Source organism: Penicillium crustosum (genome assembly GCF_028827405.1).
Source record: "Penicillium crustosum strain IBT 35664 chromosome Unknown utg000001l_segment0_segment0, whole genome shotgun sequence".
Lineage (NCBI taxonomy): Eukaryota > Fungi > Ascomycota > Eurotiomycetes > Eurotiales > Aspergillaceae > Penicillium > Penicillium crustosum.
The window spans coordinates 2,937,639-2,952,100 of NW_026623122.1; the positions used below are offsets into that span (position 1 = coordinate 2,937,639).

Below are 14,462 nucleotides of genomic sequence, written 5' to 3' on the forward strand. Positions count from 1 at the left end.
CTCCCCTAAACCGAAGAGGGGGATCCCGTGGATCCCTTGCGCCATTCAGCTTATTCTCCAGCTGTCTAGTCTGAGACAGGGGGAAATAATATCCCCCATTGTCTGCCTTGCTCAAATCCGATCGATGACCTGCAGAACTATCGGCTCCGAAAAACTTCGTCATTGTTTCGACAACCTCGTATTCAATGACTCAGGACTTTTCTCCATTCATTGTATTATATGTACCCCGTAGTACAACATATTTAGCAATCTAATATCCAACATTCTATCCATACATAGGCTATACAGCATACAGAATACAGCATACACAAAATGTCAACCCAAAACGACATCGCCAAACACTTCCGCTCCCTCCACCAACCCGGCAACCCCCTAATCCTAACAAATGTCTACGATGCCGCAACGGCCTCCATAATTGCCTCGTTACCAACAGCACCCGCCATCGCAACAGGGTCCTACGCGATCGCCGCAACGATCGGCGTCGACGATAACGCCCTAACAAAAACCCAAAACCTGACCGCGATAGCCGCAATCGCCGCCTCCGTCCGCGCTACCAACCCTACTAAACCATTGACCGTTGATGTGCAAGATGGGCACGGTGATGCCTCTGAGTTGGCAGATACTATTAAACAGGTCATCGCGCTAGGCGCTGTGGGGTGTAATCTCGAAGATATGGATGCGAGTGGTGTGCTGCGGTCGGTGGATGAGGCTACGGCGCGAGTTGCGGCTGCTGTTCAGGCGGCAAAGGCGGCCGGGGTTCCGGACTTCGTGGTCAATGCTAGAACTGATGTGTTGCTGACGGAGAATGGGACTGTGGAGGAGGCCATTGAGCGTGGGAAAGCGTTTTTGAAGGCCGGTGCTACTACGGTATTTGTTTGGGGTGGGCCTAGTGGGAGGGGTGTTTCGAGTACGGAGGTTACGAGGTTGGTTGACGCCCTAGGGGGTATGGTTAATGTGAAGATGAATTTAAGAGAGGGATTTCTGGGGGTGAAGGAGATTCGGGCGTTGGGCGTTGCGAGAATTAGTGTTGGGCCGGAGTTGTGGCGAACTGCTATGAAGGCATTTACCGAGCGGGCTGAGCAAGTGTTGGCTATGTGAGTACGTGCGTCATTATCCTTGTCAAAGACAAAATTCATGGATAGCATTACATGAGTCATAGGTTAGGTATTCAATACATCGAGAACGAGTCATGCAGCCCAAAATAAACTGTCTGCCCTTAATCCAATACACACATCGAAATCATGATTTATTCCAAGTAGAATTGTTGCAGGCATTCTGATATACGGCGATCCTGTATCATCAAGTCCGGACACAGATCCCATTTACGCAGGGATTCCCATAGCAGCAGTGTTCATCAACAACGCAGGGCCCATTATCCTCACTACAGGCTGGCCAATTATCATCCGTCGATCGACATTTACTAGCAGCACAGTAACCCGAGCAGCATTGGTTGTTCGGGTTGCCGAACTCACAGGATGCTAGTATTGTTTAGAATGAGATACGTTCCAACTTTCATGTTTAGGTGTGGTATCTCGATACTTACAGTATACTCCCGCGCAGGTGGGTGTTGGGACACAGGTTGTGATGGTTGTTGTCGAGGGCGAGACAAAGGTCGCCGTTGTGCATTTCTCGGTAAGGACGCAGGCATCAGCAGTGCCACATCCTCCTGTTGGGCAAGCTGCTGCTTCTGTTTGTTGGAAGATGTGGTTAGTAGGGTGGGGTTTGATGTAAGTGTTGGTTGAAATGCTTACGGCTCAGGGTGAGGTGAGTGAGGACAAGGCCGAGAGCTTTATAGAGATACATATTCCTGGCTTCAGTGTTTCAATCTTAGTTGTGTGAGACAGTGTGGTCGATTGATTGAAATTGGGAGTAAAGCACTTCTATCGGTGTCTATATATACACTACACACCAAGACACGGAAATGCCTAAAGCGTCAACTTTCGAGCGAACCTTGAAATACACGACCAGATGACTTGATACGAAGCCATCTACACCAATTGATAGTGATGTTTCAAGTTCAGGTCATTTGCCACTACCCCAGACTCTCCATCTCTACCGCGGTTCTCCCAACGCCACATGAATACGAGGGCCAACACGAGGAGTTCGGTAAACTCGAATTAGAATTGGCTTTTGTGTGAGACATTCTTCATGATTCAAGATCTTACTTTGTTGGCTTCTTTTGATGTATAGCAACGTGACCGATGATGTTAAACTTGCTGGGCAAAGTTGCCGACTGGTAGAGCCATCGATTTGACTTGATAGTTCAGGTTTTTCATCTTAGGTCATAAATATACAATAAACCTTAAGCAACTTGTTATCACATAGTAGATTATATCAAGACCAAACAATTCTCCATGTACCGAACAAAAACGGCACGAACTCTTCGCTGTACGCCATGCACTTACTGATATCATCAACCCAGATTAGACTGATGCATCTTAGGGATATGACTTCTTAACCAACGAAATATTCTGTGGCATTTCTTGGCGAATAACTCGATCCTACTCGACGTTAACACGAGATTTCCAAGTTAACCAGCTGTCTCCAATTAATTAGTTCCAAGTCAAACCTTGATGGTGAACCCTTCTTACCATCCCGTCTGATATTCCTATGAGCAGATGAAACCCTATTGAATGACAGGCCTTCTAGAAGTTGGCACTTTTTGATCCTGGAGTATTACAGTTCATATCCATATTCTACTATAAGTAGGAATTTAAAGACTAAGTACCTTTTATATGAGAATATCATACAAAATATACCAAAGCAGTGTAAGGGATGTTTAACCCCTGCGCCCCCAAACCCTTTGAGGATTGTGGGTGCGAAGGTGGGTTGGGCTTTGGGACCCAAATCCCAAATCACCTCTCATCCCTCATACCACTCCCAGTGACATCATATTAGGGTCAAAGTTTACCTTCATCGGTTCTCATGGCTCTCCCCAGGACAGAGTGAGTGACCTCCAAAATAGGCATTTATATACGAAATTCAGCGCATGCATTATCGAGTGTAAACAGATGAATATAAATAAAATCCGAAGCTAACAAAGACCATCAGCTTCCCCGCAGTGCGGGCCTGCATTTTCGACATGGACGGTCTCCTCATCAACTCCGAAGACATAATCGGTCTCTCCACGAACCAATTGTTGGAAAAGTACGGGAGGCCTCCTTTGACTCGGTCGATTCAAGCCCAACTCATGGGTGTCGCGGACTCTACAAATGGCGATGTATTCCATAACTGGGCCAAGTTGCCTATCTCGCGCGAGCAATTCGCCCGTGAATCCAGTGAAGGCATGCGACTACGTTTTCCGGATTGCAGGCCTCTACCTGGCGCGGAGAATATTCTGTCGAGTCTGAGCCGTGCACGAAGTGCTTCGTCTGGGGACACGATTCAGCTGGCTTTGGCTTCCAGCACAAAGACCCGTAGTTATGAGTTGAAAACTTCGGGGCCGGAATCGAAACTATTGCTGAGCTTCTTCCGTTCAGATAGAAGAGTTCTAGGTGATGATCCACGAGTGCGACAGGGTCGAGGGAAGCCAGCCCCCGACATTTATTTGCTCGCGCTGCAGATATTGAATTCAGAAATAAACCCCGGGGAAAATCCCATCCTGCCCAGTGAGTGTTTGGTATTCGAAGATAGCATCGCTGGTGTAGAGGCTGGAAGACGGGCTGGGATGAGAGTTGTCTGGGTTCCGCATCCAGATGTAGCGGTCGAGTATCAGCCGATGCACAAGGATATCTTGGCTGGTAGGTCGGGAAGATTTAAGGTAGGAGACGACTGGCAGCTAGGAGAGGTTGATGATGGCTGGGCTGAAAGTATACCTAGTCTAGAACACTTTGATTACGAGAAGTATGGCCTCGATGTGGTATCTCAAACACCTTCATAGAACAGTTGCAATTCAATTTGGTACTAGAAATAGACTTATCAACGAGCCCAAAAAGCAACAATTTCGTCAGAATCTTCCATCGTCAAACTATTTAAACCCAGATTCTCCTTGGTGATCTTTTTCCTCAAGCGACAAACAACTCTCAAGGCAATAGAAGCCTTTTGTATCTTACCTATAGCCGACAACAGCTTTCCCGTGAGGAAAGTAGTCCGAGCGATCTCGTTCTCATGCGCATTTGGATCAACCGACCAAGTTTCCAGTGATTCGTTGATCATATCACTAAGAGAAGTTAGAAAGGTGTTAAGCGACCTAGTTAAATGGAAGGGCTTAGATCGCCTCCTCACTTCGGTCCAAGCGGATTAGGTGTTGGGAAATCTTATGGGCGACATTTGCAGTGTAAAAGTCCCTCTCACCAACTGTTTCTCGCATGTGGTGCCATGCTCTGCGGTAGTAACTGAAACTTTCCTCCCACTGGCTTTGCACAGCCCGGAGGTTGCCAATAGCATAAAGAACCAGTCCGGACATCTTTCCTATAATTCTTTCCCAATGCTTTCTCTCTACTCGCCAGGCTATTAAGAAGAAGTGTATTGCACTCTTCACGCTTGTCCTGAAAAAGAAGGGCCCAGCTCAGATTGGCCTCGCCTGATCGCGGAATGTAGTTCTGGAGATCTTTGCGTGTCCGCAGTGCGTCGTTAGGATCGGCCTCCCCTTCCTCATACCGTCTGTCCTGGACTCGTAGGATCCCTCGCTCTGCGTAGGCGAGGTATAATCTGTCGTCCCCGGTTCCCAGCTCTTTGCAGATTTGGGAAACTAGATTGAAAGAACATTCCTTGTCAATCGCATCCATGGCAATAGCTCCTAGACAAAATTGGATATCTGCAAGTAGGGAATCCTGATCCGGATGTGTTGAGGACTCGCAAATACTGCGAGCAGTATCGAAGAGACCATCAAATTGCTACCTTTTGGGACTAATCCACTGGACAAGTCGCCCATCGTCGCGTATTGATATTCCTCGAGTCTAGTGCAACAAGATGCACAGCATCATGCAAGGCCTCATAGAGAAACTTGGTGGGTTCAGGTAGATCCTCACCGCTAAGGCTCTTGGTAAGAAGACATGTTTCTTTGTCGTTGAGAAGGAGGCCAATCACCGTTTCCATGAGGTATGAGTCGAACAAGATTCGCGGGCGACTAACTAGAATTCTGAAAATTAGCTGACCTTCTCAACCAAAGATATAGCACTAAGTTGTTGGTCTTTCAACCTCGATCTGTCACTGACTCGTAAAAGAGCAAGAAGTGCTCTTTAATGGCATTTTCTGGTTTGCATTTTCCTACTTGTCAACCCCAAAGTTTCTTCCAACGTACGACTTCCACGTCGGCTCGAACAAAGGTTTGGGCAACAGCCTTACAAACGTTGAAAAGCGGACGAAGATTATTCTTCACCACGTGTTCCCACCCAAGCGAAGGATGCATGGCGTTCATATTGTGATCCTCCTCGAGTATCATATGAAATATTTTACTCTTCGCACCATCAGGGTGTTCCCTGGTCCCATGAAGTCCATTTTTCTCCGTCTTGTGTACCCGATTGGATACGTCGTTTGATCCGGTACTTGGGATGCCGACTCTCGAGCTCTTGCAACATGCATTCGAATTCGCGCTGATAGATGTATCTATGAATTCTTAGATGAAGAGCACAGCCTTTTAGGGCGTATTGTGATACAGCTACAACGCCAATAGAGAACCCGAACTAAGAGATATAGTAAGACTAAGGTGGCCCTCATACAGTGATGAAATTCGGTGTATAGAGGAACACATGTACATATTCGTTGGGGCATCTTATAGGAAGATATTATCTATATATCATTCGATCTGACAAGAAACACGAATTCAATGACTGTCTATTATCATAGTTCTATTATACAACCATACAAACACTAGTGAACGACGACGACCTCATTTGAAAGATGGTATTCGTCGGAGAGCAGCGAAAAAGCAAAGGACACCGGAAACAACAGTCAATAAAAAAAAGCAATACAATAATTAGATGTATGAAACAATAAGAAAAGAAAAACAGCGGAATAAACACGCATAACTAAATCCCAACCAGACACCAGAATCAGGAGTCTCCTTAAAAAACAAACCCAGACCCTTTCCCGAACCCATCCATACCCAAGGCAATCCCTAGTCCAACCCTCTATCAATTCCATGGATGCAGTTCCTCATCTGATCGTGTCTCGGTAATGTCATCCGCAAGCATTTAACAAAAGAAAATGGGGGTGTTGCAAAAGCGAGATGACATGTTGAAACAAAACAATAAATCGCAGATTTGGAAACACGATCAGACCGTCCGACTCCTTCCAGTGCGCTGGTTTCCCATCAATATAAGTACAAACGGATAAGAAAAATGCATGAAAAACAAAGGAAATAAGAAATCAATCGAGAGGCATAGATGTATTCTCTCGTGGGAATCAAGGGGCTTATGCAATGAACCTATTAGACAAAGGAAATAATGGAAAATTCAAAGCTCTTGCGAGACAATGGCAAGTATGAGCTGCGAATCGCATCATACGGCCGTGGACCATGTGTGGTCACCTCGGGGCTTCATTTCGTAGTTCTCCGGCTCGGTGCTGGTAGGCCGGCGAATGGTAGAGTTGGGGAAGTACATATGCGGCGGCATCGATGTCGGGTACGCGGGGCCAGTGGGTTCAGGGTAAGTGAAGTCGTTGGCTGATCCGGGCGACGGCATGCTACCGTGAGATGGCGAGGCCCATCCAAGACTGGTCATGTGTGGGCTGCCGTTCACGCTATTAGGGCGGTGATCACTGTTTGCCGGGGGCTCAAGAGGTTGAGGCGGAGCATATGGATGCGAGGTCATAGATGGCCGGGTGTGAGGCGCACTGCCGTAGCTGGACAGCGAAGGAGAGGTCGCAGTCGGGGAAGCCCGGGGGGCTGCCTTGGGGGAAATCGCTACGCACATGAGGCGGGATAGGACCGGTGCCCATATAGTAGTCGCCGGCAGAGCGATGCATGTTCAGCGGCGGGAGCTCACCACCAGGTGACATGGACGGGTGTTGCGCGGGTGACGGCGTAGAATGGATGGAAGCGTGCTCGGAAAACATTCCCTCGCCAGGGCGTCCACGATCCTTATTTTGCCGCAACTGGGCCTCTGTTTCAGCAGCGGCTTCTTCAATGGTCCCAGTGTGGTGATTTTGGTGGCGTGTCAACGTCGTACGGCGCGTGAAGGTCTTCTGGCAGTTGGCATACGGGCATTTGTAGGGCCGCTTGCCAGAGTGAATGCGGCGGTGCCTGGCCAGCGAAGACGAGTCGCTAAAGGGCTGAATAAATGTTAGATCTAGCCAGAGCCAAAAGAGGAAAAATACACACCTTGCCACATCTCTCACACATATGGGGCTTCTCTCCGGTGTGTACACGAGAATGTACTGTCAAAGCCGAGCGTTGGATAAACTGCTTTCCACATCCTGGCCACTCGCAAGCATGGGGTCTAACTCCGGTATGAATACGCTCTAATAAATTGTCAGTGGCGGCATCTCCGAAACTTCTGGAGGATATACATACCATGTCGGGCAAGGTCACTGCGCCGTGCGAAGCCCTTGTTACAGGTTGAGCAGTGGAAAGTCTTTGGCGGTGGTTCGATTCCGGCTCTTCCCTGTGGGACAGGCTCCTGCTGCATCTGGGGATCGCCAGCGTATCCCGCGGGGGCATAGGCCATGTTTCGAGGGGTTGAACCCGTGGGCTGTGCATAATAGAAGGAATCGGCAAGTCCGCCATCCATTTGCATGGGCGGAGGGCCGTGAGGAGGGTATGCGTTGACAGGGTTGTCCGAGCCACCTGATTCGCTCTTCATGGTGGGCGAAGCTCCGGTGTGTAACTGTGCACTCTGTTGAAAGTACTGTTGTTGTAACTGCGCTTCGGCGGCGGCGGCGGCGGCTGCGGAGTTTTTCCTGTTCAGGATGGTCGTGAAGTCCATGACCCGACCCAGCAAGTAGCAAAGGGACCGCGGTCAAGGACTGCTTTCGAAGACGTCCTTCGGCAGACCTTCCACGACTAGTATTCCGACGTAGTCCGATAACTTATTGGATTCGACGTCCTGTACGCGTAAGGACTGGTTGATATGAAGGGTGGCGGGTCGTTGGGAGGGAGATTCGGGTCACAAATGGCAAGCTCTGCAAGTCACGAAATAGTCAGAACCAGTTTTCGGTAGAGTCGAACGAGCTCGATTCTGCAAAAACTCCGCGAGCGCGCAATTCGTGGGAAGACCTTGGACTAGACACTCACCCTGCGTGAACCTGTATTACACGTAATGTCTTGGACAGTCCCTCAACGAAGAATGGGACGGGGTAGATTCTCCACTTTTCTGCAGTGGAATGCAAGGTTGCGTAAGAGGTATCGAAACGATGGGCTTTCTGCCAAAGAAAAAGCCAAGCTCAGGAAATAATGTTGTGGTCGGCTAAAGGCGGAACGCGTGATCGTTCGGTGAAGGGTGGAAGAAAGATAGGTCTATAGGTCTACCATCCCTATCAAGGTTTCTATTGGGGGAAAAAAGAGCTGTCAGCATGAAATGAAATATCACAATGGTTGCGATTCCGAGGTATTTCCATCGTGCTGTAAGCCCGTGATCTTCTTGCCTGTGCGCCTCGGTGGGGGAAGTTCCAGGAAAATGAAAAAGAAGCACAGATGGGGAAATTGTCCGTGTTCATGAAACCCAAGATAACAGCGCAGGCAGAGAGGGTTGGGCAGCCAAGGTGAATAGGCGGGATGCGTCATCACTGGCAAATCGCGGTGAAGGTAAGGAGTGAAGCAAAAACACACCTTTAGGAAGCTTGATGTTTCAAGATACTATGGTAAAGAATCCAAATAAAAAGAGGTTCGAGGGAAGTTAGGAAGTCGCGCAGACCGGTTAAGTGGGGGTAAGAGGAAAATAGACAAAGAAGATGAAGATCGAAGATGAAAAAAAGAAGAAAGGAAAGCGAAGGGTTAAAAAGAGTAGAAGATGAGAAAGGGGGGAAAGAAATAGAAAGAGGAAATATGATTATTACATTATATTTAGGTGATTTAGGTGTGGTAGGTGCCACTGTCTGCATCTTTTGTACATCATTTATTTACTTCTCTATTTTTTTGGGTTGATTTTTTGGGGTTTTGATTTAGTATTTTAAGTATTATATGTCCATATTTCAAATCTCACTTTGGATATATTGTACATTCATATACGGAGTAAATATATACCTCTTTCACATTTCGCAAGGTTATACTCCTATAATAATAACCATCCCCCAACAACCCAAGACTCCTAAACTCAAGTCCCTTTCTAGAAGGGCTAGTTCTCCCTAGTCGGACCCAGCGAAGCCCGCTAGAAGGAAACCTGGCCGCACCAGAAGGATCCACAACGTGCCCTTCCCCCCGTGCGAAAATGGATACAAAAGGCCGATCCGAACAATTTCCTTATTATTATCCTCGATATAGCCTCCTGAAATTTCTCTCGGGATATACCCTGTAAATTTGACGTCCATTCCCCAGACCAAGACCCAAATCAAGAATAGGATCGAACTAATAGAACTAAAATATGGAAGCCGTTAATAGAGTCCCATATACACCAGTATTAAAGGGGGGCCTGAACTACGACCCCTGAAGCTAAAAAAGAAAATATATCATTTTTCATCTGCCGGATTTTGCGATAAAAACACAAAGAAATAAAAATAAAGCCCCCAAAAAATCGAAACGGGAGACTTCGGTGATCGACCATGACATGCAGGTTTCTCATGGTGCGACACATGGAATGATTATACTTATTTTTATATTGGGAGATTACCTCGATAGCGCATCCCGACTATTGTTAGCCGAATATATCGCAAAATCGAGATTTACCTTCTAGAAGGTTTCCGTTATTACAATGGTAACCTGTAACCTGTAACCTGCACTCTGTACTCCGTACTCCGTATTCTATATTCTGTACCTCACGCAGCATATAGGTTACACGATTTACACTGATTGGTAGGACGAACTCACTTTCGACTTTTTATTCTCACCATCCTCTCCCCTCTTGTCTTATTACATGAACTCTGACGATCCTGCAGTGGAGCTAATCCGGTGTGCATCGGTAATTACACCCATCTCATCCGCCCCTTTTCCCTTCCGGGGGCACTAGAGGGCACCGGCTGCTTTCAGCCTCTGGGAAACCCACTCTACCACGAAAGACGGCACGGATGGCTCCGCCAAGCCTTCTCCTTACCTTCCAGAAGGCCGCCAGAAGGATTATGGAACATCCGTGGAAGCCGTGGAAGCCGTAGGAAGAAAAAAAAAGACATGCGCGGCCCCCCATGCTGCGCACGGTTCGGAGCCTTACCAGGAGATCCTCCCTGAGCCTGTGCACTATACCCTTCACATCGAGGGATTAATGTAAAGAAAAAAAAAAAAGAATTAGTTCAACACAGCCCAGCATGTCTCTGCCTAGAAGTAAAATAAAATAAAACATAAAAAAAGGGGGGTTGGGCACCAGGATGACTGGTCTAGTCATATGGTGCCCAGGTGACTTTCCAGGGCTATGTTGTTTTATTCCCTCTCCATTGGCATGATCACCTATCCTCTCACATACACTCTTTCTCACACACCTACCGTTCTCAGCCACTCACCAAGCTAACACACATCCCTGGCAATTGTGACGAAAGTGACGACACCCCATCATCCTGCATACTGCACCTGCCAAGTTTGGACTCAATTCGGATCCTGCGGGGAGTTGCGGAGATTATCTCCCCTCTACGATATTTTTTTTGTAAATACCGTGCAGATCCGTGTGAGGCCGAATAAACAGTACATTGGCATTTTAGGGATTTGATGAGCCAATGACTGGCAAGCTGATTTATTATAGTTCACCATTAACTATTTTTCCTTGATTTTGAGCAATCGCCAATAAAACACAAAATCGAACTAAGGCGGGTCAGGCCGATGCACATTGGATGGCTCGACACGGGGCGATTCCCACATGGTTGTGGCTGAGACGTGTCTTGGTGTATCATGTTTGCGCTAGTCTCCATATTTTCTATTAGTAGAACATTTTCCTTCAGCCTGTACTCCCGTAGGCCCCTGGGATGGAGCATGTCCTGTACAGGTCAATTTTGGGGGTGTTTTATGACTGCAAAGTTAGTTTCTGACAAATTAGGTGGAGTTATGGGATTCTTCCCTCCCCGAAGCCCCTAGGGGTAATCTATTAGCCTTGGAAGATCAGACATGCCCTATTTTGTCAACCTACATAGCATGATATATGTAGGAAAAACAAATATCCACAAAATCCAGGAACAGCCGCTGGCGCTATGACAAAAAAAAGGCCCATTTTCCCGTTGTCTTCTGACGCAGATTCCACTCTGATGTCACAACTCCTCCTGGGGAAATTGAGCACTGACCCCACTGATGTGCCTAACTCATCACACCAAGGTAAATAGTCACAGATAAGTCGACACTAGCTCGTCTCAGCTTGCTGCGCGAGTCCAACTGCAGAAACCATGCTAAATATCCCTGGGTAACACCCAAATATACTCCGTACCAAACACGTGGCGTAGAAGCTAATGCACATGACCCTGAAGCATTGCGTCGCACCATGCCCCATGCTCTCCACTGGGAGGTGACTCGATATGAAAGTAATATGGTTGAACATAAATACCAATGTAGACTGAAACAGCACTTTCCTTTCAATTCCCATCTCGCATTCTAGTCTTGACTGCCGGGAGACCCAAGATTGCGTATGTATCTGGTTTCGTTTGACGGAACTTGATCCAGGTTGCCGGGTCAACGTTAATAGTCTCTGTCCTTCCCACTCTTCCGAAGTATCAACTAGTTTTGGATTGTGTACTCCGTACACTGCAGCTAACTGTTTACTGTCTACTGCTTACTGTTTACTCCACTTGGTCTCACATCCGGTATATTGCACATAGTATCATTGATCGACATTCAACGCCGATCGATCTTCAGGGGTTCCATAGGATCTTCGCTGGGTCACGGCATTCCCCTGCGATGTACGGAGTACTCCGTACTAGATGTTACTACAAGCCGTTATTTTCTCCGGTGGATGGTGGTCAGATAGCACCCCGTGTGTTCGCAGACTTGAAGTGTAGATCCAGAAGTGTTTTGTTTCTTTCTCGATTTTGTAGCTCGCGGCTAGCAGATATATATATATGGCATCTTTGGTGTTATTGTTTAGTTCTAACATTATATTTAAATTTTCAAATAGGTAAACAAGACTCCAGTGATTATGGTTAGAAACCCGGTTCTTGAATATATATATTTTAAATACTTCCGTAGAACATATAGAACAACAAACCACATGTTTGGCACCTGTCGATCCGCTAGTCACAAAAGACCAAGAAATATGTATATACATATCCACATGGGATATGCAAGGGGGATATTAATCGGTTCCATGGTACAGCATAATGTCTATCGGGGAGCTATGGCCTCCAGAACTTTGGCGGCCTTGCTTGCCATGGTAGAGAGGCGGGTCTTACCCACCTGTTCCCTTTTTGTTCCCCTTCCCCTTCCCCTGCCTTGCTCTTGGCTTTATCATCACAGTCCTCTACGGATATTTAGTATACTTTGTAGACACCTGTGCCCAGTCCTATATTGAAAAGGCCCTAGCAGATCAGTGGACGATAAGGCCATTGCCCTAAATCAAAACTAGAACAACTAATTGAGACCTGTCAAGGCCAGCAGCCGCCAATGTACTCGAGAAGATCCTTCCTCGGAACTATATCTTCAACAACAGCTACAATCTTAAACACAAAAGATGACCCAAAAAGCATCCATATCACATTATTCAACTCATTAGAGTTAGACAGAAGGTGTATCTATCATCTATAAACAGCGAAACGAAACTCCATGCAAAGAGGCCTTCCTTTACCCTTGCGCCTGAAAGTGGGCTTATTGATCCAGCAGACCGCCGGGGCCCGCAGGCCTTATAAAGGAGCCCGGGCTATACACGTTCCGTACAGGTACAAGCCAAAACAAATTCATATTTATCTCATGCGCCATGACAGCTCCAAGATTTGATCACCGTTCTTCTCATCGCGCATGACATACCACTGAGTGACACGATCTTTCGGTTCGTGGACGGCATCTAGTAGCTGGTAGGTCTGTTTGTGCTCATCCTTGCGGCGCAGGGGACCCAATTCGTGTAGGTAAGATTCGTCATTGGCACCGTTGTGGGGATCCCAGGTCTGCTCCATGGCGATATCGTCCTGGTCCGGGTCGGCGTGATACTTGATGACTGAGAATCCGTTCGTTAGGATCCAGCCGTCGCCAAAGTGCCATTTGCGGAGGAGACAGCTGTCACCGCATAGCTCGGAGACCACGGCTAGCTTCGGCATATCGGCGTGGAACCAGGACTTCCAGTGATGCACCGTGAGCGGGGGCTCACGACCGGACTCGAAAAATCCAGAGGCGTCGTGCATCAGGTCCAGCTGTCGCAGACGGTGGTCTACCGTCAGTCGGGTCTGGGTGTAGCGGTACACGCAGATGGCGATGCGGCGATCGCCTGTGAAATCCATCGCAGAGCACTTGTCGTATACGTTGGTGATTTCCTCCAAAAGGGGTTTTGATAAGAAGACGCCCGCGCCTCCAAATCCAATCATTCCGAATGCCGCAATCTGCGGGATAGACTCTGACAATCCGCCAATATACATGGAGGTGGTGTGGTCGTATTTAGCCAGCGCGTCCACTAGTCTGGACATCGACAGGAAGAATGTGTCATCGTCAATGATACAGCCCCATTGCGTTGTTTCCCGGGCATTTTCCTTCAAAAGAGGGATAAGTGCGAAGTATCGGTTGAGGTAGTCATCGTCCGACTCTGTGATGTGGAGGTTAACCCCCAGAGCGTCGGCCTTGGCCTTGACATCCCGGATTCCGAACTCCGAGCGATCCGGTTCGATCAGCGCGAAAATACGAGTGCGCGAGTATCCAGCCCAGTGGGCGAACGCATCCAGAGACTCGTTCAATCTCTCGACACTGGTCGCGACTCCAAAATCGATGTGTGATGCGTTCGCCAATTTCGGCGCGTGAGGAACCTGCAAGGACATTGGTGTTGGAATTGAGCACCCGTCCGCTGCTCCCTCAGTTCCCTTCGGCTCTTCCAAGAGCGGCTGTTCAAGCCACTGCGTGTAGGGTACTGGTTCATCCGTCATATCGAGGACGATCTCTCGACGAGTGTATTGGGCGACTTTGAGAACATCCATGGATGCCAATTTTTCGTAATCGAGATCGCACGAGACACTAGGGGCGAGGGTGATGTTGGGAGCCGTCTGCAGCGGCAGCTTCACTGGCTCGCCTGGAGGCCATAATACGGCGATAAACCCTACCACGAACAAGAAGACAACTCCAAACCGCAGCACCTTTTTCCAGGCCCATGATGCCCCTGGAACGGACCCATCCCGGGCGCTGAATATCATATTTTGTGTTGTGAGGTTGTGTCCGGATTCTACCGCATTGCGGAGACAAAAAATTGGTCTAGAACACAATCAAGGGCCCACGGTAGGGGGATTGAAAGTGTATAAATATACCCTGATGGTTTGGAGAGGGTTGAGGA

General features: G+C 47.9%; 7 protein-coding genes across 7 annotated transcripts; 2 read left to right on the plus strand and 5 right to left on the minus strand.

Annotated features, from left to right (window-relative positions):
* Nucleotides 1–312: 312 nt before the first annotated feature.
* On the plus strand, nucleotides 313–1,098 carry N7487_001111 (isocitrate lyase/PEP mutase family protein; the record flags this gene model as incomplete). Its single annotated transcript, XM_056868859.1, has 1 exon — nucleotides 313–1,098. The coding sequence occupies one exon, from the start codon at nucleotides 313–315 to the stop codon at nucleotides 1,096–1,098; it is 786 nt and encodes a 261-aa protein (XP_056733643.1).
* Nucleotides 1,099–1,322: 224 nt separating this feature from the next.
* N7487_001112 (uncharacterized protein) lies at nucleotides 1,323–1,803 on the minus strand (the record flags this gene model as incomplete). The annotated part of the gene is made up of 3 exons (XM_056868860.1): nucleotides 1,323–1,478; nucleotides 1,551–1,687; nucleotides 1,752–1,803. 3 exons carry the CDS (start codon nucleotides 1,801–1,803, stop codon nucleotides 1,323–1,325), a joined length of 345 nt encoding a protein of 114 aa, XP_056733644.1.
* Nucleotides 1,804–2,925: 1,122 nt separating this feature from the next.
* On the plus strand, nucleotides 2,926–3,880 carry N7487_001113 (putative HAD superfamily hydrolase; the record flags this gene model as incomplete). Its single annotated transcript, XM_056868861.1, has 2 exons — nucleotides 2,926–2,945; nucleotides 3,052–3,880. The coding sequence occupies 2 exons, from the start codon at nucleotides 2,926–2,928 to the stop codon at nucleotides 3,878–3,880; spliced, it is 849 nt and encodes a 282-aa protein (XP_056733645.1).
* A 38-nt stretch (nucleotides 3,881–3,918) lies between these two features.
* N7487_001114 (uncharacterized protein) lies at nucleotides 3,919–4,835 on the minus strand (the record flags this gene model as incomplete). The annotated part of the gene is made up of 2 exons (XM_056868862.1): nucleotides 3,919–4,159; nucleotides 4,294–4,835. Coding segments are annotated over 2 exons (783 nt in total), but the record flags the coding sequence as incomplete, so codon positions are not given.
* A 13-nt stretch (nucleotides 4,836–4,848) lies between these two features.
* Nucleotides 4,849–5,359, minus strand: N7487_001115 (uncharacterized protein; the record flags this gene model as incomplete). The annotated part of the gene is made up of 2 exons (XM_056868863.1): nucleotides 4,849–5,072; nucleotides 5,239–5,359. The coding sequence occupies 2 exons, from the start codon at nucleotides 5,357–5,359 to the stop codon at nucleotides 4,849–4,851; spliced, it is 345 nt and encodes a 114-aa protein (XP_056733647.1).
* Nucleotides 5,360–6,440: 1,081 nt separating this feature from the next.
* N7487_001116 (putative C2H2 finger domain protein) lies at nucleotides 6,441–8,431 on the minus strand (the record flags this gene model as incomplete). Its single annotated transcript, XM_056868864.1, has 5 exons — nucleotides 8,174–8,431; nucleotides 7,454–8,061; nucleotides 7,262–7,401; nucleotides 6,853–7,212; nucleotides 6,441–6,830 (listed from the first exon to the last, which is right to left on the minus strand). The coding sequence occupies exons 2-5, from the start codon at nucleotides 7,863–7,865 to the stop codon at nucleotides 6,441–6,443; spliced, it is 1,302 nt and encodes a 433-aa protein (XP_056733648.1). The 5' UTR covers nucleotides 7,866–8,061; nucleotides 8,174–8,431.
* Nucleotides 8,432–12,897: 4,466 nt separating this feature from the next.
* N7487_001117 (glycosyltransferase family 31 protein) lies at nucleotides 12,898–14,325 on the minus strand (the record flags this gene model as incomplete). The annotated part of the gene is made up of 1 exon (XM_056868865.1): nucleotides 12,898–14,325. One exon carries the CDS (start codon nucleotides 14,323–14,325, stop codon nucleotides 12,898–12,900), a length of 1,428 nt encoding a protein of 475 aa, XP_056733649.1.
* Between the last annotated feature and the right edge of the window lie 137 nt (nucleotides 14,326–14,462).